Source organism: Medicago truncatula, chromosome 7 (genome assembly GCF_003473485.1).
Source record: "Medicago truncatula cultivar Jemalong A17 chromosome 7, MtrunA17r5.0-ANR, whole genome shotgun sequence".
Taxonomy (NCBI): domain Eukaryota; kingdom Viridiplantae; phylum Streptophyta; class Magnoliopsida; order Fabales; family Fabaceae; genus Medicago; species Medicago truncatula.
The window spans coordinates 49,226,584-49,248,434 of record NC_053048.1 but is presented as its reverse complement, the minus strand read 5'-3'; the positions used below and the strand labels follow the sequence as shown (position 1 = coordinate 49,248,434).

General features: G+C 33.0%; 3 protein-coding genes across 4 annotated transcripts; 2 read left to right on the top strand and 1 right to left on the bottom strand.

Annotated features, from left to right (window-relative positions):
• The first annotated feature begins 438 nt into the window (after positions 1-438).
• On the top strand, positions 439-5,458 carry LOC11433462 (GDSL esterase/lipase At5g03610). The gene is made up of 4 exons (XM_003625736.4): positions 439-639; positions 734-949; positions 2,528-2,799; positions 4,710-5,458. The coding sequence occupies exons 1-4, from the start codon at positions 585-587 to the stop codon at positions 5,232-5,234; spliced, it is 1,068 nt and encodes a 355-aa protein (XP_003625784.1). The 5' UTR covers positions 439-584; the 3' UTR covers positions 5,235-5,458.
• Positions 5,459-7,927: 2,469 nt separating this feature from the next.
• On the top strand, positions 7,928-12,333 carry LOC11436356 (subtilisin-like protease SBT4.15). Its single transcript, XM_003625734.3, has 11 exons — positions 7,928-8,398; positions 8,478-8,572; positions 8,686-8,783; positions 8,911-9,054; positions 9,158-9,263; positions 9,628-10,138; positions 10,463-10,563; positions 10,676-10,903; positions 11,014-11,122; positions 11,205-11,418; positions 11,730-12,333. Exons 1-11 carry the CDS (start codon positions 8,288-8,290, stop codon positions 12,269-12,271), a joined length of 2,259 nt encoding a protein of 752 aa, XP_003625782.2. The 5' UTR covers positions 7,928-8,287; the 3' UTR covers positions 12,272-12,333.
• A 262-nt stretch (positions 12,334-12,595) lies between these two features.
• Positions 12,596-17,418, bottom strand: LOC11434766 (uncharacterized). Of its 2 annotated transcripts, none has more exons than XM_003625733.4 (6): positions 17,055-17,418; positions 15,344-15,511; positions 15,196-15,273; positions 14,239-14,304; positions 14,014-14,079; positions 12,596-13,910 (listed from the first exon to the last, which is right to left on the bottom strand). In XM_003625733.4, exons 1-6 carry the CDS (start codon positions 17,316-17,318, stop codon positions 13,056-13,058), a joined length of 1,497 nt encoding a protein of 498 aa, XP_003625781.1. In that variant the 5' UTR covers positions 17,319-17,418; the 3' UTR covers positions 12,596-13,055. The 2 variants fall into 2 exon arrangements, with proteins under 2 accessions (XP_003625781.1, XP_024625672.1); XM_024769904.2 differs by having other exon boundaries at positions 17,061-17,418.
• Positions 17,419-21,851: the final 4,433 nt, after the last annotated feature.

The following is a 21,851-nucleotide window of genomic DNA, read 5'->3' as shown; positions in this document are numbered from 1 at the left end:
CATTTGAACTTGTTAAAAAAAAAAGTTTTTTATAGATCCTTCAAAAAAAGTTTTACACAGATAGTATCTCAAAAATTAATCTTTTTCTATCAATTAGTCTAATGATTAGAAATTCATCTATTAAAATGAATGATTGAGGTGTTTTCGATTCGAACTCCGACTCCAACCTGCAATATTCTACCAACTAAAAAAAAAAATGTCATTCCTCTCGCCCCTAAAAAAAAGTTCATTCCTCTTAAAAATAACAAGTATTATTGAATTTCTTTTTATAACCTTGTTTATGCTTAATTAGAAATTCACATATATAGTCTCCATATTTACAATATAATTTTGTAATTTAATGAATACCACAGATATTTGAAAAAAAAGTTATAATATCAACTCAATTAATATATTTCATGATTTTTACTTTTTGAGAATGATTTAAACATGGTCAATCGCATAATGGGTGAGTGGGAGGCCACTATAGGAGATAAACGCATATATACATACATATGTTAGTTTCTTCACAATCACAAAGATTCACTACTTCACTTAATTCCCTCTCTCAAACAAAGTAGCCACTTTGCACACTCATCCTCATCATGGATTTCTTTCCCTTCCTCCTCTCTCTTATTTTCCTTATTCTACATCTCTCAGGTAAATTGTACAAACAAACATATGTTTTTTTTTTTTTTGTTCTTAATTAACTGATTGATGTAAACGTAAAATTTATTTATTTATTTATTTACAGGACGAAGGGTGGTAGAAGCTGAAGTTAATCTTCAAAAACATCATCATGATCATAAGGGTATAATATCAAAATTGTTTGTCTTTGGAGATTCATATGCAGACACAGGTAACATCAAAAGAGGTTTGGCTAATTCATGGAAACACCCTTATGGTATCACCTTTCCCGGCAAACCTGCCGGTCGTTTCTCCGACGGAAGAGTCCTCACCGACTACATTGGTACGTGTGTTTTTGTTCAACAAATTCCTTCTTTTTATTTATTTGTTTATTATTTTAGTACGTGTTATCGTTAGATGTTTTTTGCTTTTGACTCATTCTATAAGTAGCTAAACTATCATTTTGTTTTTGATTTAGTTCTTAAACTACATGAATATAATAAGTAGTTTTTAACGTATATGAAATTTATCAACTTAGTCTTTAAAATACATGAAAATCTTTCTATTAAGGAAATGGCATCTTGAGCAGGAACTAAATCGTCTGCTTTTATATACTTTATGGATTATACCTTTCATATTTAGATAGTTTAATTTAGAAACTAAAATTATAGAAAATGTTAATTTAAGGACTAAGTTAATGGTTTATTCTTACTTATACAAATATAAAGAAACAAATAAGATATTTCCAAAGTTATAAGACAAAAATGTGTCACGTTCCAACATGGATAATACTAACAAAAATGTTATGAGTATTTTGAGAGAGAGAAAAAAGCATATTGACCTACAATTATGTTTTTGTATAAAAAGAAAAAAAGAAAAACCATATAATTATGTTCACTGAAATACCATTTCATCATTATATATACCAGTTGATGAACATATGATGGTGGGGTTCATTTCTCTACTGGCTAGCTACTTTTCCTTTTCTCGTGCTAATTGTTTATCGATTCTGGCTATGTGGTGTTCTTTCTTTTACCAGTAAAATAAAATGCTCCATTATTGTATTTATGCATGTCACCTTTTTTATTTTTAGCACATCCCTTTCTTTTTTGCACTGTTTTTTATTACATCACTTTTGATCTGCATTTTATTACTCTTTTTCGTCACATCGAATTATTAACGGTATGATTTTATGCTCTCTCGCGTGACACTAAGCTTTGGCCACATAAACTTTTGTTCTTATTGTGTTTACTTTAATAATCATTGCGTTAACAGTACTCAAACTCAAAGTGTTCCTCTTTACTGTTTGTGTTTTTCATTGACCTCTTTTTACCAATACTGCCACGACATTTCGATTACACTAATTGTGTACCAAAATGAATTGATTAATCAAATTATTAGTAGATAGATGTATCTTTTTTTGTGTGTGACTAAATTACAGTGCATCAGTTACCAAATGCATCTTAGGATTCCGAATATCCTTATTTTTTTCTTACTATTTCAAAGTCGAGCTTTTAATCCTTTTATCACAAGGATCTGACGTAGACCTCTCTAACTTTGTCAGCAAAAGCAAAAGCATTGTCCAACTTGAATCATGTTGCTCAAGTACTAGAAATTAATTAGAGGACTCTTTTATATTTTTCCCATTTACTTACAGGTCTTGCTCAACTTTGTGTTTACTTTAATCGTCGTGCTTCATTCTAGTTTGACCTAAAGTCCTCCCTTATTGTAACAAACAAATAATTGTTGCATATTGTTGAAAGTGTCATTGGATGTGATTAAAAACAATACAAATTAAACCTATTTACTCAAAATCAAATTATGTCATCTCAACAAAAACACATTACAAGCTTTTGTATTTTTCTTTTTAGTCAACTATAAGCTTTCGTATCTGCTGATTAGTTACAATATGCAATTGCAGCCAAGTATTTAAAAGTAAAATCACCAGTCCCATACAGCCTGAGGAAATTGATGCCACAACATTTGAAATATGGAATGAACTTTGCATTTGGTGGTACTGGTGTGTTTGATACGTTGAATCCAGGCCCAAACATGACAACCCAGATCAATTTTTTCCAACAAGTCATAAAAGACAAAGTGTACACAGCCTCAGACATCAATAATTCAGTTGCTCTTGTCTCTGTCGCTGGAAATGATTACACTCGTTACACGGTCACAAATGGCTCTGTTGAGGTAATTAACTTTCTTGTTACAGATTTTTCTATATGAATTGTTTTGAAATAAAAATGGATCTTAACAATACATATTATTGGTATATTTATGCTTATTAACTGCAAACGTGGAGTGCACTGAAACACTAGTGTTACCAACATACTTTGTTTAAGATTAGATTATTTTTAAGTGCTTTAAGTATATTATCTCTGACATAATTTAATAAACTACACGTGGGACTTCGGTCTTTTTTATAGTAAGATATTACTATCTTTGGTCTAACTTGCTATCAAAGTAAAGTGAAGTATTTTTCGTCTTTAATATAAGAAACCTAGTATATATATTTTCGGTAAAAAAAAATAGTATATTTCCAAGTGTATTAATTATTGAAATTGTTGCGAATTCGATAAAAAAACACACCAATAACAAACTTGATGTGTGGAGTAAGGGATAATCAAGCAACCAAAATAAAGTGTATAAAACAATTATAAACACAAGGCAAAAGTAGAAAACAATGAGAGAAAAGAAGAGAGAAAACAAAAGAATTTGTTGACCCAGTTCGATCAAAATTGACCTAGTATGGGGGAGAGAGCAGCCATCCATTTCACTATATGATGAGTAACGTTACAAAAGAGATATCAATAGGTTTCAAGAATAAGTTTTCCGCCTAATTCTATCCAAAGCTCCAATCTCTTCCCGTAACCAAGAGACTCAATCCTAATAGTGTTTTCCAAGGTGAATCAACCCTCAAACCCTAGTGTTTGTTGCCAAAGAGACAAACTCTATACAAACCCTAGTTTTGTTGTTGCCATTCTAAACCCTTGTTTCATCCCACATCTATCTCAAGGTTTACTCTGATACAAAGCCTATATTTATAGTAAAAGAAACCCTCATAAATTGGAACAAAATCAGGCCCAAAAATACGTTTTATTTTTCTGAATCTACGCAAAATCGTACTCCGATTTTGCCATATCGTACTCCGATTTTGCCAGATCGTGCTCTGATTTTTTACGAATGAAAGTGTCAATTCTGCTCCAAAAATCGTGCTCCGATTTTGACAGCTTCAGCAAACTCAATTTCTCCAATTTTAAGTCACTTTCACAACATAAATCATTTTTATCATTCTCCCTTATACCTGAGTTTGTATAAATAGAGAGATCTTACCTCCTTATATCTTATGAGACTCTCAATATTTCTTTGCTCTTTAAATAGGTATTTAGTTTTCACATACATTAATAACGTCATTATAAAAGTGCTAACGAGTGTCTTTATGACACTCTTTAACAGCCTCTAATATTAGACAAGATGATGTATCAAAAAATATAAATATGTTTTCTCCCAAGAACATTAGACAAGATGATTAGCCACCCGTTGTATAATTAAAATTTGATGGAAATAATGAAATGATGGCATTAAGGACAATGTTACCGTTAGGTAGATCCTTCTTTTCTGTTTATAGGAGGAAATGGACAAAAAAAGGAACCCTTACATTGAGGGCTTCTTTCATTGATAGGACTAGAGTGCCCAATGGAATAAACTAAAATATACTAAAAAAGGTCCACGATAAATAATTTAATGTGTAACACTAGGCTCCACTCAAATTGTCTAGGGGTTCATCAAATAACATATAAATAAATAATGGAGAATGATAACTACTGCTCTTAGGACATTAGATAAGGGGATAAAAATAGAAATATGGTATTGGAAAATGGTGAAAAGTGATAAATTTAACTTTTTAAAAGTCAAAATATTGTTGAAACCAATACAAACATGTTACTTTTAGTTTCCTTAACCATTGCCCTCAAAAGATTGATCAATTTAAATTTGTCCATGTACGAACTAGATTTTTAACTTTTTTATAATTTACAGAAGTTATTTTGCTAACTAAAGAATTTTGATGAATGAGACTGAACAATTTGTATATTTTGTAGGGTTTACCATCATTCATAGAGTCATTGATTAATCAAACAATCACAAACATTATTCGCATCAAAGGATTGGGAGTGAAGAAAGTAATTGTGAATAATCTACAACCGATTGGATGTCTACCTTCAATGACAACTTCAACCTCATTCAAACAATGCAACGAAACATCTAACAACCTCCTCGCATTTTACCATAACATACTCTTAACCCAAGCCGTGACCAAATTGAACCAACAAACAAAACATCATTCTAAACCTTTTTTAATTCTTAATCTTTACGATAGTTTCATGTCGGTGTTGAACCATCCATCTACACACAACATTCGGGACGAGTTGAGGCCTTGTTGTGTTGGAGTAAGTAGTAAGTATTTTTGTGGAAGTGTTGATGAGAATAATGTTAAGAAATATTTGGTTTGTGAGAAACCTAAATCTGCTTTCTTTTGGGATTTGGTTCATCCTACGGAGGCAGGGTGGCATGCTGTTTATAACAAGCTTCGAATAATGAATGCTCTTCAACAGATTCACGACTAGATACAAATCAAATAGTGCTAAGATAAGATTGGTTCTTGTGTTAGATTTTGTTTGTGTTGAATAATAATATATTTTCACAATTGTTTGTTAAATTCATTGTTTCTCAAGTGTTCTATTTGTAATGATTTCAACTGATTTTGGGAATATGATCGATAGCAATGTGCAAAAAGAAAATACAAACAATTTCTCATATCAATGATAATCCATTTCTGACTTTGCAATTAGATGAATAAATAATAAATGAGAAAGATTAGGGGGGATCTCTGACAGAATTCTTAGCCACTTAAAAATTGAATAATGTTGAGTGGGACCCATTATTCAAGTAGAAAAAGAAGAAAAAAGGAATGAAGTTTATTTATATATTTATTTTACTATTATTTTTTGAGCTCTTATACATGAACCACCTTAGGTGGCATACACTTTTTTACACCCACACACATTTGTGACACGTGGCAAAAACATTGAAAGAAGATATAAAAAGGGGTGATGATATGATGTTAAATTACTAAAAATACCCCTAACACATGGAGTGTACATAAGTGGTGTATGAAAAAGGTGTCTACCTATCTTTTTCCTTATTTTTTTGGATAGAATTTTACCATTTTTATTGTTTATTTAATTGCACATGTATGAGAAAAATATCCCGCTGTATAAAGATTATCTCACTACAAGAAAAACACTGTTCCTGGCCAAATTCAAAAACATTTGTGGCCAACAAGAAATATTCACAAATAACTAGTCAAAAACACTCTCCCAAATATTAAACTTCAATTCAGTTTTTATTAGTGGCAAAAAACTCACAAATAGAAAAATAATTTGTGGCACCCATATTGATATGTGGCAGTAAAAAAATACCACAAATATGTAGGAAATATAAATTTGAATTTATGACTGTTATTCCGTCATACAAATGTTTTCACTGTGGTATTTGTGGCCATTTTTCCGCCATATCACAAGTTAAAGACATAACCTGTTTCAAAATAAAAAAAGAAGTTCATTTAAACCTTTTTATTATAAATTATAAATCTTTTCTGTGTCTTGCGTGAGTGTTAAAACAAGTGTTATATATGTGTGCGCGCGCATGTGTGGGTTGATTTTACCAAGAAAATCTCTTCCACACCACCTTGTCAACACAATTTATCTTCATGAGATGAAAGAGAAGTTGAAGATAACATGAAGGATAGTTCTGCAAGCAATGCACCTTCCCAAACAAATATAGTCTTTTTTCGTTTAGGTTTTGTTTGAGTGTTTGAAGGGGGGAGAGAAAGAGAGAGCTTTGCAGGGTTGGAAATATATAGAAAAATAGGAAAAAAATTTCTATTTTTTGAAAGAACAATTTTTTAGATAATGATAAACTAATACTTATGATTAATATATTTTTAATTTTAAGAATATCATCACAACAATATAGATTGAATTTGAAAAATTCATATAAACCCTCCAAACCCCCCAAAACTTCCTCTCAATACAATTTTTGAGTTTCTCCAAATAAGAGAGATTTTATATTATGAATAAAATATTAACGACCAAAATCCTCTCCTAACAATATTTTCTATTTCTTTCACTTGATCCTTACTTTTTTTTTCCAAAACCCTCTCATCCCCTCAAAACTCTCAATCAACCACGCCCGAACCACCAAACTCCTAAGAGGGCCAACAAAATCCTACCTTTACTCCAAATCATAATACAGTCCAAGAAACACATGAATCAACGAGAAAGAACCCAACCAAAAACTCACAAAAGAGAATTACAGCTCTATATATCCCCTATCGATTTAGCTAATATACTCAGGTTCATCACTCGAAGATCATTCACACTTAACCCCTTTGCATCCTTTGGCTTACAAACATTCGACCACCTAACCCATGCAGTTTTCTTCATATGACATACATTGTCCCAAAAGAAAGACCTTTTTCTTATGAACTACCAAATTCCATACCTTGGTCAAATTTTAAGGGAGGAGATGTACAAGACATCAATGCCATGCTACTTAGAACTAAATTTAGAAGAACAAGTATGTCTCCAAAATTAACATATTTGTTACTCCACACACCCTAAGCCTTCAACAGTTCAACAAAGCATTTTCCATATGTCCTCGTGAGCTTAGCTCAGTTGTAGTCATAATATATGCAAGGTCCGAGGTTCAAACATCGGCCACCACAAAAAAAAAAAAAAAAAATTCCTACATAAGTTGTCAGATGGATGACTTCTACAGGTTGGCATCAATCGAAAAACTGAGATATTAGAAAGGGAAAAACAATCTTACAATTTATAAGATGATTGCATATTTTTATATTTATAGTGTTATATATAATTGATTGGGTATCATGACACTACCAAAATTTAATTTTTAACTAAAAAAATCTATGGAAAGAAAATTTAGTCTCTAGGGTGTCATATGACATTTGTGAAGGTTGAAAGGCCTTGTTTTATAACATATCCTACTACTAATAATAATAATTGTAAAAAAATTGGAACTGTCACAAAAGTTATAACCGAATAAACAAATGATTTTAAAAATAGTTATGATTAAAGTTAAATGGTTTTAATAATCCAACTGTTTTGATTTATTGAAAGTGTAAAATATTTTTACATTCACAATGCATATGAATTAAATCCAAATATATATTGTAGCCAAAAAGAACATAAATATAAAAAACATATATGTCAAAGTGACCATAGTTTTTAAATATGATTTTTGTAACTTTGGGCTTTGAGTAGTATTTCTCCGTAGTATTGCTAATATTTTTTTTTATTTTTATTTTACAAAACACTGCAAATGATATTTAATAAACTGATTGATTGATTGAAGAATGTAATGTTAGTATTGGTTGTGAGTTGTCTAAAGATCCAAAATTCAAGCCACCAAATACCAATTCCTAAGACTACCGTCTTTACTTGCCTCTTCCTCACAATGTCACTCATTTCACGTTCTTGCATAATATACGCCAAGTGCCGTTACATTATAAAAGAAAGAACAATTTTTTGCACTCTACTTATGTTACCAAACATTGTTTTTCTTTCACATTATATAAGACATTGTTTATTAGAGAATGAATAATACAATAAAGATGGTACAAAATTTGTTACTACTACTTCTACTTCCCATCTTACTCCATTGTTTTCCTACACTGATCCAGGGATCAAATCAACATGAAAGAAAGGTATACACTAGTACAAGAGTTTAATTTCTGTTAGACACTTTTAACTTATAATTGATGTGAATTTTGTGACTATAAACAGCCATATATTGTATACATGGGAGAACTACCAGCGCCAAGAGCCCATATTACTATGGAACAACGTCACCATAACATGTTGGAGGCTGCCATTGGAAAGTAATGATTTCAATTCTCAAATTTTATTACCTTCTTTTAATATTTGAACAAATTAATTCATGAACACTAATTAATGTTTTTTTTTTTAATTGTTATTACATTTTCTCCCATAGCAAGCTGTTAGCCAGAAAATCCATAATACATAGCTATGGAAAGAGCTTCAATGGATTTGTTGCACGACTTTTGCCACACGAAGCAGAGAAACTGCAAGGTACATGAACACTAATTTTGCTAGGCTTAAAAAGGTGACATTTCTGACATGAAGGGACAAATTAATTCTCCAATAATAATTATGATTATGCATTATATCCAATATTGTGGAATTTAATTGAATGCAGAGGAGGAGAATGTGGTATCTGTGTTTCCAAATACATACCATAAACTACACACAACAAGGTCATGGGATTTCTTAGGAATGCCCCTAAAGGTGAAGAGAAATCCCAACATAGAAAGTCACATCATTATAGGCGTGTTAGACACAGGTATATGTATATATAGATTAATAAGAAAATATACATTTCTCGGATAAGTATAACAAAAATGTATTGTATAGTATAATAAATAAATGATGAAATATGTAAACAGGTATTTGGGTTGATTGCCCCAGTTTCAATGATGAGGGGTTTGGACCTCCCCCACGTAGATGGAAAGGCAAGTGTGTACAGGGAGGCAACTTCACAGGCTGCAACAAGTATTCTTCTACTCCTATATGCATTCACTCATAATCCCAACACCATACAAATAATATAAGTATAACTTAATTCTTTCAATAAATAAAAAATAAAGTATAATTTGTTTATACATATAAATTGGTTTTCAGTTCACTTCAAAATAATTGAAAGTAAGAAAATGACAAGACATTGAATGATTGGATGTCGGTTATCATACCAACAAGACTCTAAGCCGTAAGAGTGTTCACTAAAAAGTGATGCTGATTGAAACTATATATATTTAAATGTCATTATTAGCAGACTAACCCAAAGTAGAGAGATATTGCACTGCATAGTGCATACAAATGCAAGGTTGATTTGATTTAAACTTGTTTTCTTGTGCAGCAAGGTGATAGGAGCAAAATACTTCAACCTCGACCCATCTGGTCCAACCATCGAGAACCCAAGTCCGGTGGATGATCAGGGCCATGGCACTCACACTTCGTCGACAGCAGCTGGATCAGTGGTGAGAGGTGCAAGTCTTTATGGCATTGGTAAAGGCAATGCCCGTGGCGGTGTCCCATCAGCACGCATTGCAATGTATAAAGTTTGTTGGACCATTGGGTGCAGTGACATGGACATGCTTGCTGGCTTTGATGAGGCCATTGCTGATGGTGTCAACTTCATATCAGTGTCCATAGGTGGGCCGTCACGTGACTTTTTCTCTGACCCAATTGCCATTGGAGCATTTCATGCTATGAAAAGAGGTGTTCTCACTTCTTGCTCTGCTGGAAATGATGGTCCTCGACCAATGTCCGTTGAGAATGTTGCTCCTTGGATTATGACTGTTGCTGCTTCCACTGTTGATAGACAGTTTACAACACAAGTAGCATTTGGTGATGGAAAGAAAATTAGGGTAAGTAGCATTGAAGTAGTGTTCATTTAATTCAATTCGACTCAATGTTGGATAGCTCAGGTAATTTGAACTAAAATTTGAATGAGTTACAAGAGTTAAAAGACCAAGACAGGTGAAGTAGAAAATATTAACATGTTCAACATCATTTTACAATCTCTCCAATTAAATCTCGACTGTTGGATTTCAATAACCGAGGATTGGTTGAGAGATTGTAGTAGAAATTCAATTTGTTTATGCAACGATGCTAAAACTTAATAAGTTGAAACGAAATTAACTCCTTACAATGTTACAAATAGCTTACTTATTTTGATTTGTACTTTGTAGGGACTATCTATTAATACCTTTACCCCCGAGAAAAATATGTATCCACTGACTAGTGGAAGTCTTGCTGCTAACCTTAGTGGAGATGAATATGGAAATCCTAGGTATGGTTATTATTCTTATATCATTAACCCTTAATTGTTTGCTATATATATTTTTTATTTCTTGATAATAAGATTACAAAGGTTTGAGGAAATGATGATGGTTATGATGCAGTGGTTGTGATTACGGGACTCTAGACAAGGATAAGGTGATGGGGAGGATAGTGTATTGTGCCGGGGGTACAGGCAGCCAGGACTTGACCATTAAAGAGTTAGGAGGAGCAGGAACCATAGTAGGACTTGAAGAAGACGAAGATGCTTCCTACACCACAGTTATTCCAGGGGCGTTTGTTGATATGTATACTGTAGGCAAAAACATTGAAATCTATATTAATTCCACAAAGTAAGCTCTTTTTCACTCTCCTTTTAACCATACCCCAATTGGGCAATGTGATGAATTTTTGAAAATAAATGAACTAACCTGAAGTAATCTTTGACTGGTTTTAAATTCAGGAATCCTCAAGCTGTTATTTACAAGTCAGCAAGTACAAGATTCCCTGCTCCATATCTTGCTTCTTTTTCATCTAGAGGGCCTCAAAAAATCACTCCCAACATCCTCAAGGTGATCATCATTTTTCTATCTTTTATCCCTTGTGTTGTGCTCTATCTGGTTTGTCTTCTAAATGTCAACATTTTATGTGAAGCCTGACTTGGCTGCACCAGGATTGGACATACTAGCTGCTTATTCCAAATTGGCAACACTAACAGGGTACCCTGAAGACACACGTTTTGAAGTTTTCAATATAGTATCAGGAACATCAATGGCATGTCCACATGCCATTGCGGCTGCTGCTTATGTTAAATCCTTTCACCCTGACTGGAGTCCTGCTGCAATTAAATCTGCCCTCATGACCACTGGTAAGGCAAATCCGTCATCTATAATCAATGGCTCAATATGAATAACATCTCTTATTATTAATAAAAATACAATATTGAGTGGTAGTTAAATTTATGTTTCGAAAAACAGTCCAGGACTGCGATTGTGGTCACATGTTTTATGACTTTTAATGTCTGCGACCACAAGGCATATGCAGTTAGGGCCATATCAGCTAGATTTGACAATATCAACGACTATGACGCTACTGTGATTTGAAACATACATAAATTTTCAATGTAGACAGTGAAATTTTTATTTACAGATCTGATATTTTTTCGTTTATGCGATTCAGCAACTCCTATAAAAGGCAACGACAATTTCACAGAACTGGGATCAGGGTCAGGACAGATTAGCCCACTGAAAGCATTGCATCCTGGTCTAATTTATGACATTAGAATGAACTCCTATATTGCCTTCCTGTGCAAGCAAGGATACAACGGCACTAGCATTGGTATCCTTATTGGCAGCAAAAGTTTCAATTGCAGCGGCGTTAAGCCTGCACCAGGAACTGATGGAATCAACTACCCTACCATGCACATCCAGCTCCTAAGTTCCAGTTCTAGTATTTCTGCAGTTTTTTACAGGACTCTGACTAATGTAGGATATGGAACTTCAACATACAAGGCCAAAGTCACAGCACCTGAGGGTCTTTCTGTTAATGTCATCCCAGATACATTGAAGTTTACTAAGTTGCACCAAGACCTGTCATTTAAGGTTGTCCTGAAGGGCCCTCCAATGTCAGATGAGAAAATAACATTATCTGCATTACTTGAATGGAATGACTCTAAACACAGTGTCAGAAGTCCGATAGTTGTCTTTAAGCCAACATTCTGATACCAAAAACCGTATTGGACTTATTTCATAATCTAGGAATTTAAGTTCAAGAGGTTTTTTCATATTGTGTACATTTAAGTCTGTTATTTGCTTTAGCTTAATGAAAAAGAAATTTAGTCACTCAAATTATCGATTCATTCACATTAGTTAATAATGAATCCTAATGAACATAAAAAAAAAATATAAACATTGAGGTTAGAGTTTATTAACTTATAAGGATAGTAACTGGCTGTAGATATTCACGCTATAAAACTTAGGAGAATTCACAGGCACGACATCAAACCCTTGGGTGCATACACTAAAACCTGGTTAGCTGCATTTGAGTTCAATACCAACAATTTCTATTTCATTTCTATTTCAATTGAACGAGGTTCTTATTTCTCTAGTAACAGTAAAAAGTATAAAATATACAAGGTTATCCTATGACAGATTGTGCACCCAACTTATGGGATTAAGCTGCTCAGATACATCCTTGAAAGTTGAAGAATCCGGATAAAAATAACTGTCAACAGAACTATTTTAAGAAACCAACTTCCCCGGGAGGGAAAAAAAATCCCAGTAAAAAGGAAGTAAATAAAAAATAAAGAAGCAAGATGATTAGAGAAAAACTAAACTTTAACACCATCACTGCTATACATGATTTGGAATTCAAGTCCCTCGGTGGATTCAGCTAACTTGTACTCTCCTCAATTTTGGAAAACTTCTTCCCTATCAAACCATAAGCAGGTGCAAAGGCTGATAATTGTGAACATTCGCTCCTTTTTAACATTTTATCACTGAAAAATCAACACTCCATCCGAGACTGTCGGCTTTGAATGCTTTTTAGTTTTGTTAGTTCCTTTCTCCTCTTTCGTGCCTCTGCAGCAGCAACTGCATCCACTAGATTTTTGCCTGGGCAGAGGAACTGTTCTTGTTTCTTTTCCTGTAAAGCTGTGATATGAGAAGCTGTTGAAGATACCTTGGTGATGGAAGTGGAATGTAATTGAAGCCCGGGTTCTTCCTTGACTACAGAAGCATAACCATTACAATTAACTGCAGGTCCATGGAACTTTTCAATAGTGCGCCATCTTGGTTTCTGCTCACCTCCATCCGAAGAAAAACATGGAGTAGCATGACCAAGGTCATTACTAGATCTGGATTCTGTCTTGTCAGAAGCTTCTGTTTTCAGTTTGATGGGTAGAGTTGCATGATAATCCCCATGTCCTACACTATTTAAGGATAAAGTAGTACTACATTGTTCGCGTAGAGGAAGATTATCCTGTTCATCTTCTAGGCCACAGGAAGGTGGTGGTTGTCCGCTTGCAATGTCCGGAGGAGGGTATAACCAAGGACATGGAAACATGTACAATGGATTTTGTGTTTGATTGTCATTTATTAGGTTATTTTGTTTGTGAAGAGATTCAGACTCAGAAGAACATGGTACATATACATGCGATGGAATGGCGATGGAATTAAATGGTGTATGTTGTAATTGAACTTGATTAGATGACGGAAGGATGGAGGGCCAAAATAACTGTCTAACTGGAAAATGGTTATAAAGAAACCATGGACTAGTACCAGGTGCGGGTGATACCTCGGACATAGATAACTCCTGCACAACAGGAGTTTTCTCTACTTCAGTGTTTATTGACTTAGCTATCTACAAACAGAAGCAAATGTCAGTTTTCCGGTATATATTTACTTTTGCTAACAAAAAGAGTTATCCCATACTCAAAGATTTCTTGCATAGAAAAACATCTTACTTGTGTCTTTAAGAGCTTATTAGTAGTCTCTAAAGACTGATACTCTTTCAAAGCCAACTCCTTTTTCTTTTCACCAGAAATGACACATTTGGAAGAGTGAATGATTAGAAAAACATCAAAAGATGAAATTAATTGAGAAGCGGTAATATCTAAAAAAGATGCATCATACAATTAAGCCCAACCGAATAAAGAAGAGAGTATAATTGGAAGAAAGAAAAAGCATACCCTCTTTAGGTTTTCATTTTCCATTGCTAAGGTGGCAGCTTTTCTGCTTAACTCCTCACTCAGAGCCTGAAGCATTTTATACAAAAGAAAAGAAACCACTCAATATTTCAATGAAAAAAAAAAATTAGCCAGAACAATGAGAAATCGGTGTAAATTATAGGGATTAATATAAGGTTGTTTAAGCCATTTTTCTTGTATACATGCCCTGAACTTTTTAAAGTTTAAGGGTTATTACAAATTTACTTGTTCAGCAAGTAATTTGGGAATGTAGTCTGCAATAATGATTATGCAAACTCTGAAGTGTAGATTTTAGAATCTTTTGGTCCTGTAAGAATATGTGTTTTTAAACTGGACAGCATAGAAATTAAACTACTAATCTGAAAATTTTGTTTCATAGATTTTGCTGAAAAGAATATAGATTTAATATATGATTTATATTTATTTTAAATAATGTAGAGCAGTTAGAGTATAACCATCTATAATCATAGAAGCTGTCAATTAAAATAAAATTAAACTTCCAAAAATAAGAGAGAACCAAACATTGCAGTCATTGCAAAATGGGCATATCGATCGTTACAATCATTACTACACTTGGGTCAAAAACATGGTAACAGACTAAGAGTAAGGCTTTAGATTTGCTGTCAATTTCTACATTTTGGGACCTGGAGGATACATCCAATTATTATAACAAAATTCATGTGCTGGTAGCATGACTCTTCATACTAGTCAAAATAGGACTTGTTACTGTTAACATGCACTATGAAAAACTACATGCCTAACCACACTAACTTTGGGTCACAACCATACATTTGACTAAGAAGTAATAGCTTATAAAAACACATCTGGCTAGTAGTTCAATAGAACACACCAAGCATGTGCCAATGTGTGTTTAGTTTAGATTTTGGGATGTCATAAGCAAATCTATACAATGGTAAACTTATCTGCCAATGTAAGTACCTGCCTGCGGCGAATTGTCTGCCTAGCCGACTCTCTATTTGCCAATACCCTTCGTATTCTCCGTGCTTCTTTTTCTTCCTGAACAGAAACTCGGTAAATTACAAGTATCCCTAGAAATTGAAGTAAAGGAAATTAAATTCTCTTCTACCTCGGTTAAATTCCGTCTCGACTTATTGGAGTGAGTAGTCTTAGGGTAATCAGCATCTTGCTCCACCTTCATGTTTTTTAAGCAGTCATTCTGCTGAATCCTTTCTGTTTTTACGGATGTAGTACTGGATATATCTTCATCTAGCTGCTGACTTGCAACAGCTTGGCCCTGCCATAAATTAAATCATTTCAAAATTCCTCCATAAAATGTTCCAACTTGGTAATACTCCTTTAATTATTGGAATTGGATGTGTGCAATTGACTTATCCATTTTTACATACCAGGAAAACAAATAATTAAGTTAGATAAGTTTATCTTTTCTCTCAAGAAGTAACAAAATAACAAGACCATAAGGGGTGAAGAAAATAACTCAGACACGGACGTTCCATTAAAAAGAAGAAAAATAAAAACCAAAATCAATTCAATAAACAAGTATTAGTGTTGTCAATCGCATATTGTGGCAAATAGTAGTTTGTTTAAATTAGGCTACGTTATGCGTTAAAGCGCTTCTATTTAACAACACTTTGTGACTTCGTACTATATATCATGCATCACATAACAACGATGATTTGTTCAAATTCCGCTAACTATAGCTGCTATTTGACAACACTACTATCAAATATTAGACATGTTTTTAGTTTGTTGTGTTCGTATATTGGTATTACTACTAGCATTAGCAATACAATAAGGATAAAAGACGCACACCTAAAAATTAATGTGTATACAATAAATTAAATTGTCAAGAAAATAGAGACAGCACACAGAACGTCGGTTTTCTTTTTCTATTCTGTCTCCAAATAAGGATAAAAGAAAATGCAACACACAATCGACAAGTTAAGTAACTAATTTGACTCCTTTAAAGTGAATACATGTTAAAGCGGAAAAACTAGTAGTCATATTTGAAGGCATCAATCAATTATTATTTGTTAGGTGTATATAATATCAATCATTGATTTCTTGATCAAGAGATCGTAACTTAGTTTATAGTAAAAGGTGACGCATTAACCAAGTTGCTTAGACTCCAGTGGCAAGGAGCTCTTTCCAAGGACGTATCCGAGGAATACCGGCTTCGATTCCCAGTGAAAACAACGTTTGGCCAGTGCGCATGCCTCTACGCACGAGCCGGATTAATCACCCACCGTTGGTGGGTCGGAAACCGATGCGAAAGCCAAAAAAAAAGGAAAGGTGACGTATTAGTTAGTTTATTGAGAAAGGTGAAAATAGATAATCATCTCTTGAAAATAAAATTTCAAAAACAATACTGATGATACACAACTTAAATATGTGTGTGATTGTGTTTAATGAATATAAGTTGTTAAAACACATTGATCATCAAATTAATTAACCATGATTTTAAAGTGTCCAAATATATATGATATTACTAAGTACTACCAACTAAACATCCAAATTGTGTTCAATTATACACAATTTTTTCCGGTGTTCAAATGTATATTACATCTATATCTATATTTGTATCTATTAAACACATAAAAATCATCGTCAATTTGTTATATTATTAACCATGCACTTAAAAATTAGTCACATGATTAAACCGTCTTAACCTTTTAAATATATGCAGAATATTTATTGTCCGTAATAGTTGACTCGTATAGTGACATAATAATTCAACATCAAATCATTTCTTACGGTCAAACAATATCCGTTAAAATTGAATTATAATTAAACAAGAACAGTTAAACTAAACTAATTACCCTAACCGTAGGAGGATCCGAGTCTGGAAGAGTTGAATCGCTTATGAATCGGCATGTGTCTCGTTGGGTGCAACATTTATCGGCGGAATGAGCTGTATGGCGCATTGCTAGTCGTGCCAGGTAAGCAAGAGTCTCCGCCGCCTCAATCTCCTCCGTCTTCACCGCAGGATCTTCCGACGGACATGAGGAAGAAGAAGAAGATGAAGAAGTAGGAGAAAGAGAAAGAGAAGAAGAGGTTGAAGCATAGCGTTTCTGTGAATCCATATCATAAGAAAAGAGAGAGTGCGAATTAACCGAATAGAGAAGAAGAGAAAAGAATGAAGAGAAGGTAATGTAAGTGTGTATCGTGTATCGTGTATGTTACATTAGTCATCGTGACAGTGGTTAGAAAAGCGAGCAAAGAAGAAGGATACAGATAGTGACATGTGTCATGCCAGATGCGAATGTGGACGATTTTAGTAATAAGCAACCATGTATCTTCGATTGCCACGTTTTGGGAATAAACCCACGTAGTAGGGGATTGGCCGCAATGCAAAAGTCGGCTTATTACCACCATTCATCCTTACATTTTTTTTTTGGGTTAAATGTTAATGAAACTATTAGAATAAGAAGAACAAGAATAAAGAGAAGAAGAGAGAATAGAGATAGAAGAAAGATGATTATATTATTCTCTTGTGATGTATAATTATAATTAGGTTACATATGAGCTCTATTTATAGAGAAATACAATGACTTGGGGAGCAAGCACAATATGGTCCAATAAGCTAACAATATGATCCAATAACCCAATTGCTATATGGACATCCACTTGTAATATTCATAACACTCCCCCTTGGATGTCCACCTCGGACATGCCTCATTAAAACCTTACTAGAGAAAAATCCAGTGGGAAAAAATTTCAGTGAAGGAAAAAGAGTACAACATCCTTTTGTGTTATAATCTGCCTCGTTAAAAACCTTACCAGGAAAACCCAATGGGATAAAACCAGAGTGCAGAACACATCTTTGTCTCCCCCTCATAAAGACAATTATATATGAGACGAAGAAGTTTAAACAATCTTTTATGCTAGTTACTCAAAATCTTTACTTGACGGTGACTCTGTAGAAAGATATGATATATCTCCATACTCTTCTCCAAATTAGCAGCTCTTGTGATATCTTCATATTGAGTTGTTGAAAGAACCTCCTTTTAAAATTAGAAAACCACAAGTTTCTTGTATGTGTGAAATCATAATCCTTAATAAAGAGCATTCTCCACTTCCTTGACGTAGTGCTAACATTTTCAAATGATCGGATGATATTGTTGTTTCTCTAAGATACAAATTGTATGTTTGACTTTGCTGCAATATCTGTATTTACTAATATTGACAAAAAAAATACCACAATATATATATATAATAAGCAAAATGCGTTCGTGTCCTCACCTGACCAATTCAAATTGTTCATGATTTTCTTGAGGACATGATCTTTACTCACATCAAGTGACATCACAATCATTCTAGTACATAATCAATTAGATTTGTCCATAAAAACATTTATATAACAAAATTTAGAATCTCTTCAGGAGTTCTAATATATATACGATTATAACAAATTCATTTCAAATCCTTAAGATGTCATCTTTCCAATAGATTTGATAGTACGTTTCATTCAAATGAAATCCTTCAAGTAGTTTCATATAATTCAAATAAATTGTAGCACATTTTCATATAATTTGAGCCTTTCATGTGCTACTGAACTTAATCAAGTATGAAAAAGTTATTGGATTCACTTCTGGTGAATATGTCTTTTAAAATAAATGGTAGACATTTATCAATTCACTTCAGGTGAACATATCAAACTCTGTATATATGTAATTTACCATACTAATTCTTTTTTCGCGCGAAAAATCATATATAGTCATTTAACTTCACACCTTCAAGTGTGCGGACTACAAGTCCAAACAAAGTCTGCTTCATGAAGCGAGTTTGATTTCAGTAGAATTGTCTCATTCCATTCTGTAGATATTTTCTTTATCTATAATCTTTAGTCGACTTTAACACATGATCCTCATTATTACTTATCACATAGCGCTATATTATATGCAAAAACACATCAACGTTGACTTCATTTCGGTTCTATCTCATTCCATTGAGATCTTTTATTCATGACATAATTTACCAATATTTTATAAGTTTCAGGTACCTGATTAGTTCTTCTGGAACTGAAAAATCAATTATGTCAGAAAACTCTTTTAGAGTTTCTATATCCTCGTTTTGGGTTATCTTTCCTTTAAGCTCCTTTTCTTATTCAAAGCTTTTTATATTTGGAACCGATTGATCTATCATGCTTCAGGCACGATGAAGACTCATTTGCAATATTAGATTATCCGATATGGACATTTATTTTGTTTGGAGCATTAGCAGCTAATATTTGATTTGTTTACCTTTGCAAATGAGTTATATCTTGAGGATCAATAAGAGACAATAATATTTCCTTTCAAATAATTTATTTAAACTTCAGGTTCACAATTTTTAGCTGCTTACTATCTCCCCCTAATATTGTGAAAATCAAACCATCAATTGATAATCAACCTACTAGGCTATAAACAAGTTGGCTCAATACAATTAATGATAGATAGATGGAGATTTATATCAAATATATTTTTCCAATTATCTTTCAAGATTTATCAAAATGCATTATATTGAAGCAATTGTGACATACACAACACATCTAAAAATTCACTTGGATGAAAAATGTCAGGTTGTTAACCTTCAACCAATGATAAATTAAGCGGAGAACTTACATATAGTAATGTGTTGACTTGATGCATATCAATATCTCAATATACAAAATTATTGATTCCTTAAATTGAGTCTATAAGGCATTATCTCATAACCAAAATAGAGTTTATAAGGTATGGTCTCATAAGTATCAATCATACAATTAACTTTAGACGTCTAAAGAATGGATCTCCAAATCCATTTTTATGATCATATGCTACCAGCTGTTCAATATCAATTTGAATTGGTGAATGATACTTATAAAATGCTTTTTGAAAAGTTTAGAAAATAAACTCTTAGTCAAATTTGTTGACATAATAATCTCACAAACTTCTGGTTGTGAATATACATGTGATCATTTAGTTGATGCATCGATTCAAATCATATAATATTCAAGTACTTCACATGATTAGTGTATTAATTTAAATAGCACCTTATATAAGTGAGGGACTCATTCTTTTAAATTGTCAACTATATCTGGGAAGTAGTAACACACAATAGTTACTAGATTGAAGAATCTTCTGGCTCTTCAATATATATCCATTTTTTTTTTCAAATAGTTTATGCATCATAATAGATCCGGGATAACCCAACCAGTCTTGCCAACAATATAATTTGTAAACTTCTGGTTTACGATATTATGTGCTTACATTGCACAAATAATATAATATGTAAACTTCAGGTTTACTATAATATGTGCTTCCATTGCACTAATATAAGTGTATTATAAATAAGAGACAAAATAAAATTTCCACTACACTTATTTTCTTTAGAGTATATCTCGTAATATAGAGATTTTTAACATTAAAATTTTATGAGAATGCAATCTCAATCTTTAACTTTGTTCCTCCATGTAACAATAAATTAGTTATTCAGGAGCCTTCGATAATTTATTTATTTTGAAGTGCAATGCTAACATTGATTCCTTGCATCATAATTTATGAAAAATATTCCTGGTTCTTTCAAAATGCATGATTGAAACATATTATTCGTATAATTCTGATGATTAATTAGTAAGGATTAGGATTGAATTGGAGAAACCGAAAACTAGGTCAAATCCCTAAAATTGATGATCAAACAGTAAAAATTGATTAGATTGATGTAGAAACTGTCTTGACCTTAGAATATGTTTAGGATGAATTCTGAAATCGAAATTAGGCTTTAAACCATGAGTTTAGATGAATTTTTGAAGAAAACTACATTCTGCCCGAGCCAACATTCATCGCTCGCCCTGGCGAACGATGATCCTCGCCTCGCGAGTGATGAAGTTCATCGCTCGCCACGCGAGCCAATACCCCTCGCCTCGCGAGTTACATGTCGTAGCTCGCCACATCGAGCAACCTTACTCGCCATAGCGAGCATGACCAGAGAGCTTGTCGAATTTTATAATTTTGACTTTTGAGTTGAACCTTAGATGCTTTTGAGTACCTTTAGATGTTTTCTATAGATTAGAGGATGATTTAGAACAAGATTGAACCTGGAACAACCATAGTTGGAATTCTGGCAAGTACGCGCCATGGCGAGCAGTTGCTCTCGCCTCGCGGACACTTCCAGAACTGAGTTCTTTTGAGAATGATGTGACCTGAGTTGAATGAATTGAGTAGGAATGGAACTTTAGGTAGTAATGTGACCTATTTGAGATGTTAACTGAGACCTGTGAAGCTGTTATGAATTATTAAGCTATTTGTAATGTGATTTAGGCCCCGTTTGGATAAACAACTTATATAGATGCTTATAGCATTGGGGCTTATAACATTAGAGCTTACATCATAAGCTCTTATTTTTGATAAGCTATTTATGTTTGGATATGTACACTAAAAAGTACTTACATAAATTAAAGTGTTTGGATGTGACATTACATAAGCAATTATCGAAATTTTAAATATTTTTAATTTATCAAAAAAATCAAAGAGTCGAACCACAATTATCAAGATTTTTTTTAGATAAAATTAATCAAGATGTAAAAAAAAATTATAATATATTAATTATATATATATATATATATATATATATATATATATATATATATATATATA

What these genes read in the sequence shown, in the direction of transcription:
- LOC11434766 (XM_003625733.4), bottom strand. Translation starts at nt 17,318, where the DNA reads ATGGATTCACAGAAACGCTATGCTTCAACCTCTTCTTCTCTTTCTCTT. An exon ending in AAAATGAAAACCTAAAGAGG is followed by an intron (nt 14,080 to 14,238) that starts GTATGCTTTTTC and finishes TCTGGTGAAAAG; the next exon opens with AAAAAGGAGTTGGCTTTGAA. An exon ending in ATAAGCTCTTAAAGACACAA is followed by an intron (nt 13,911 to 14,013) that starts GTAAGATGTTTT and finishes TTCTGTTTGTAG; the next exon opens with ATAGCTAAGTCAATAAACAC.
- LOC11436356 (XM_003625734.3), top strand. Translation starts at nt 8,288, where the DNA reads ATGAATAATACAATAAAGATGGTACAAAATTTGTTACTACTACTTCTA. An exon ending in TTGGAGGCTGCCATTGGAAA is followed by an intron (nt 8,573 to 8,685) that starts GTAATGATTTCA and finishes TTTCTCCCATAG; the next exon opens with CAAGCTGTTAGCCAGAAAAT. An exon ending in GTGATGGAAAGAAAATTAGG is followed by an intron (nt 10,139 to 10,462) that starts GTAAGTAGCATT and finishes TGTACTTTGTAG; the next exon opens with GGACTATCTATTAATACCTT.
- LOC11433462 (XM_003625736.4), top strand. Translation starts at nt 585, where the DNA reads ATGGATTTCTTTCCCTTCCTCCTCTCTCTTATTTTCCTTATTCTACAT. An exon ending in CCTTATTCTACATCTCTCAG is followed by an intron (nt 640 to 733) that starts GTAAATTGTACA and finishes ATTTATTTACAG; the next exon opens with GACGAAGGGTGGTAGAAGCT. An exon ending in TCACAAATGGCTCTGTTGAG is followed by an intron (nt 2,800 to 4,709) that starts GTAATTAACTTT and finishes TATATTTTGTAG; the next exon opens with GGTTTACCATCATTCATAGA.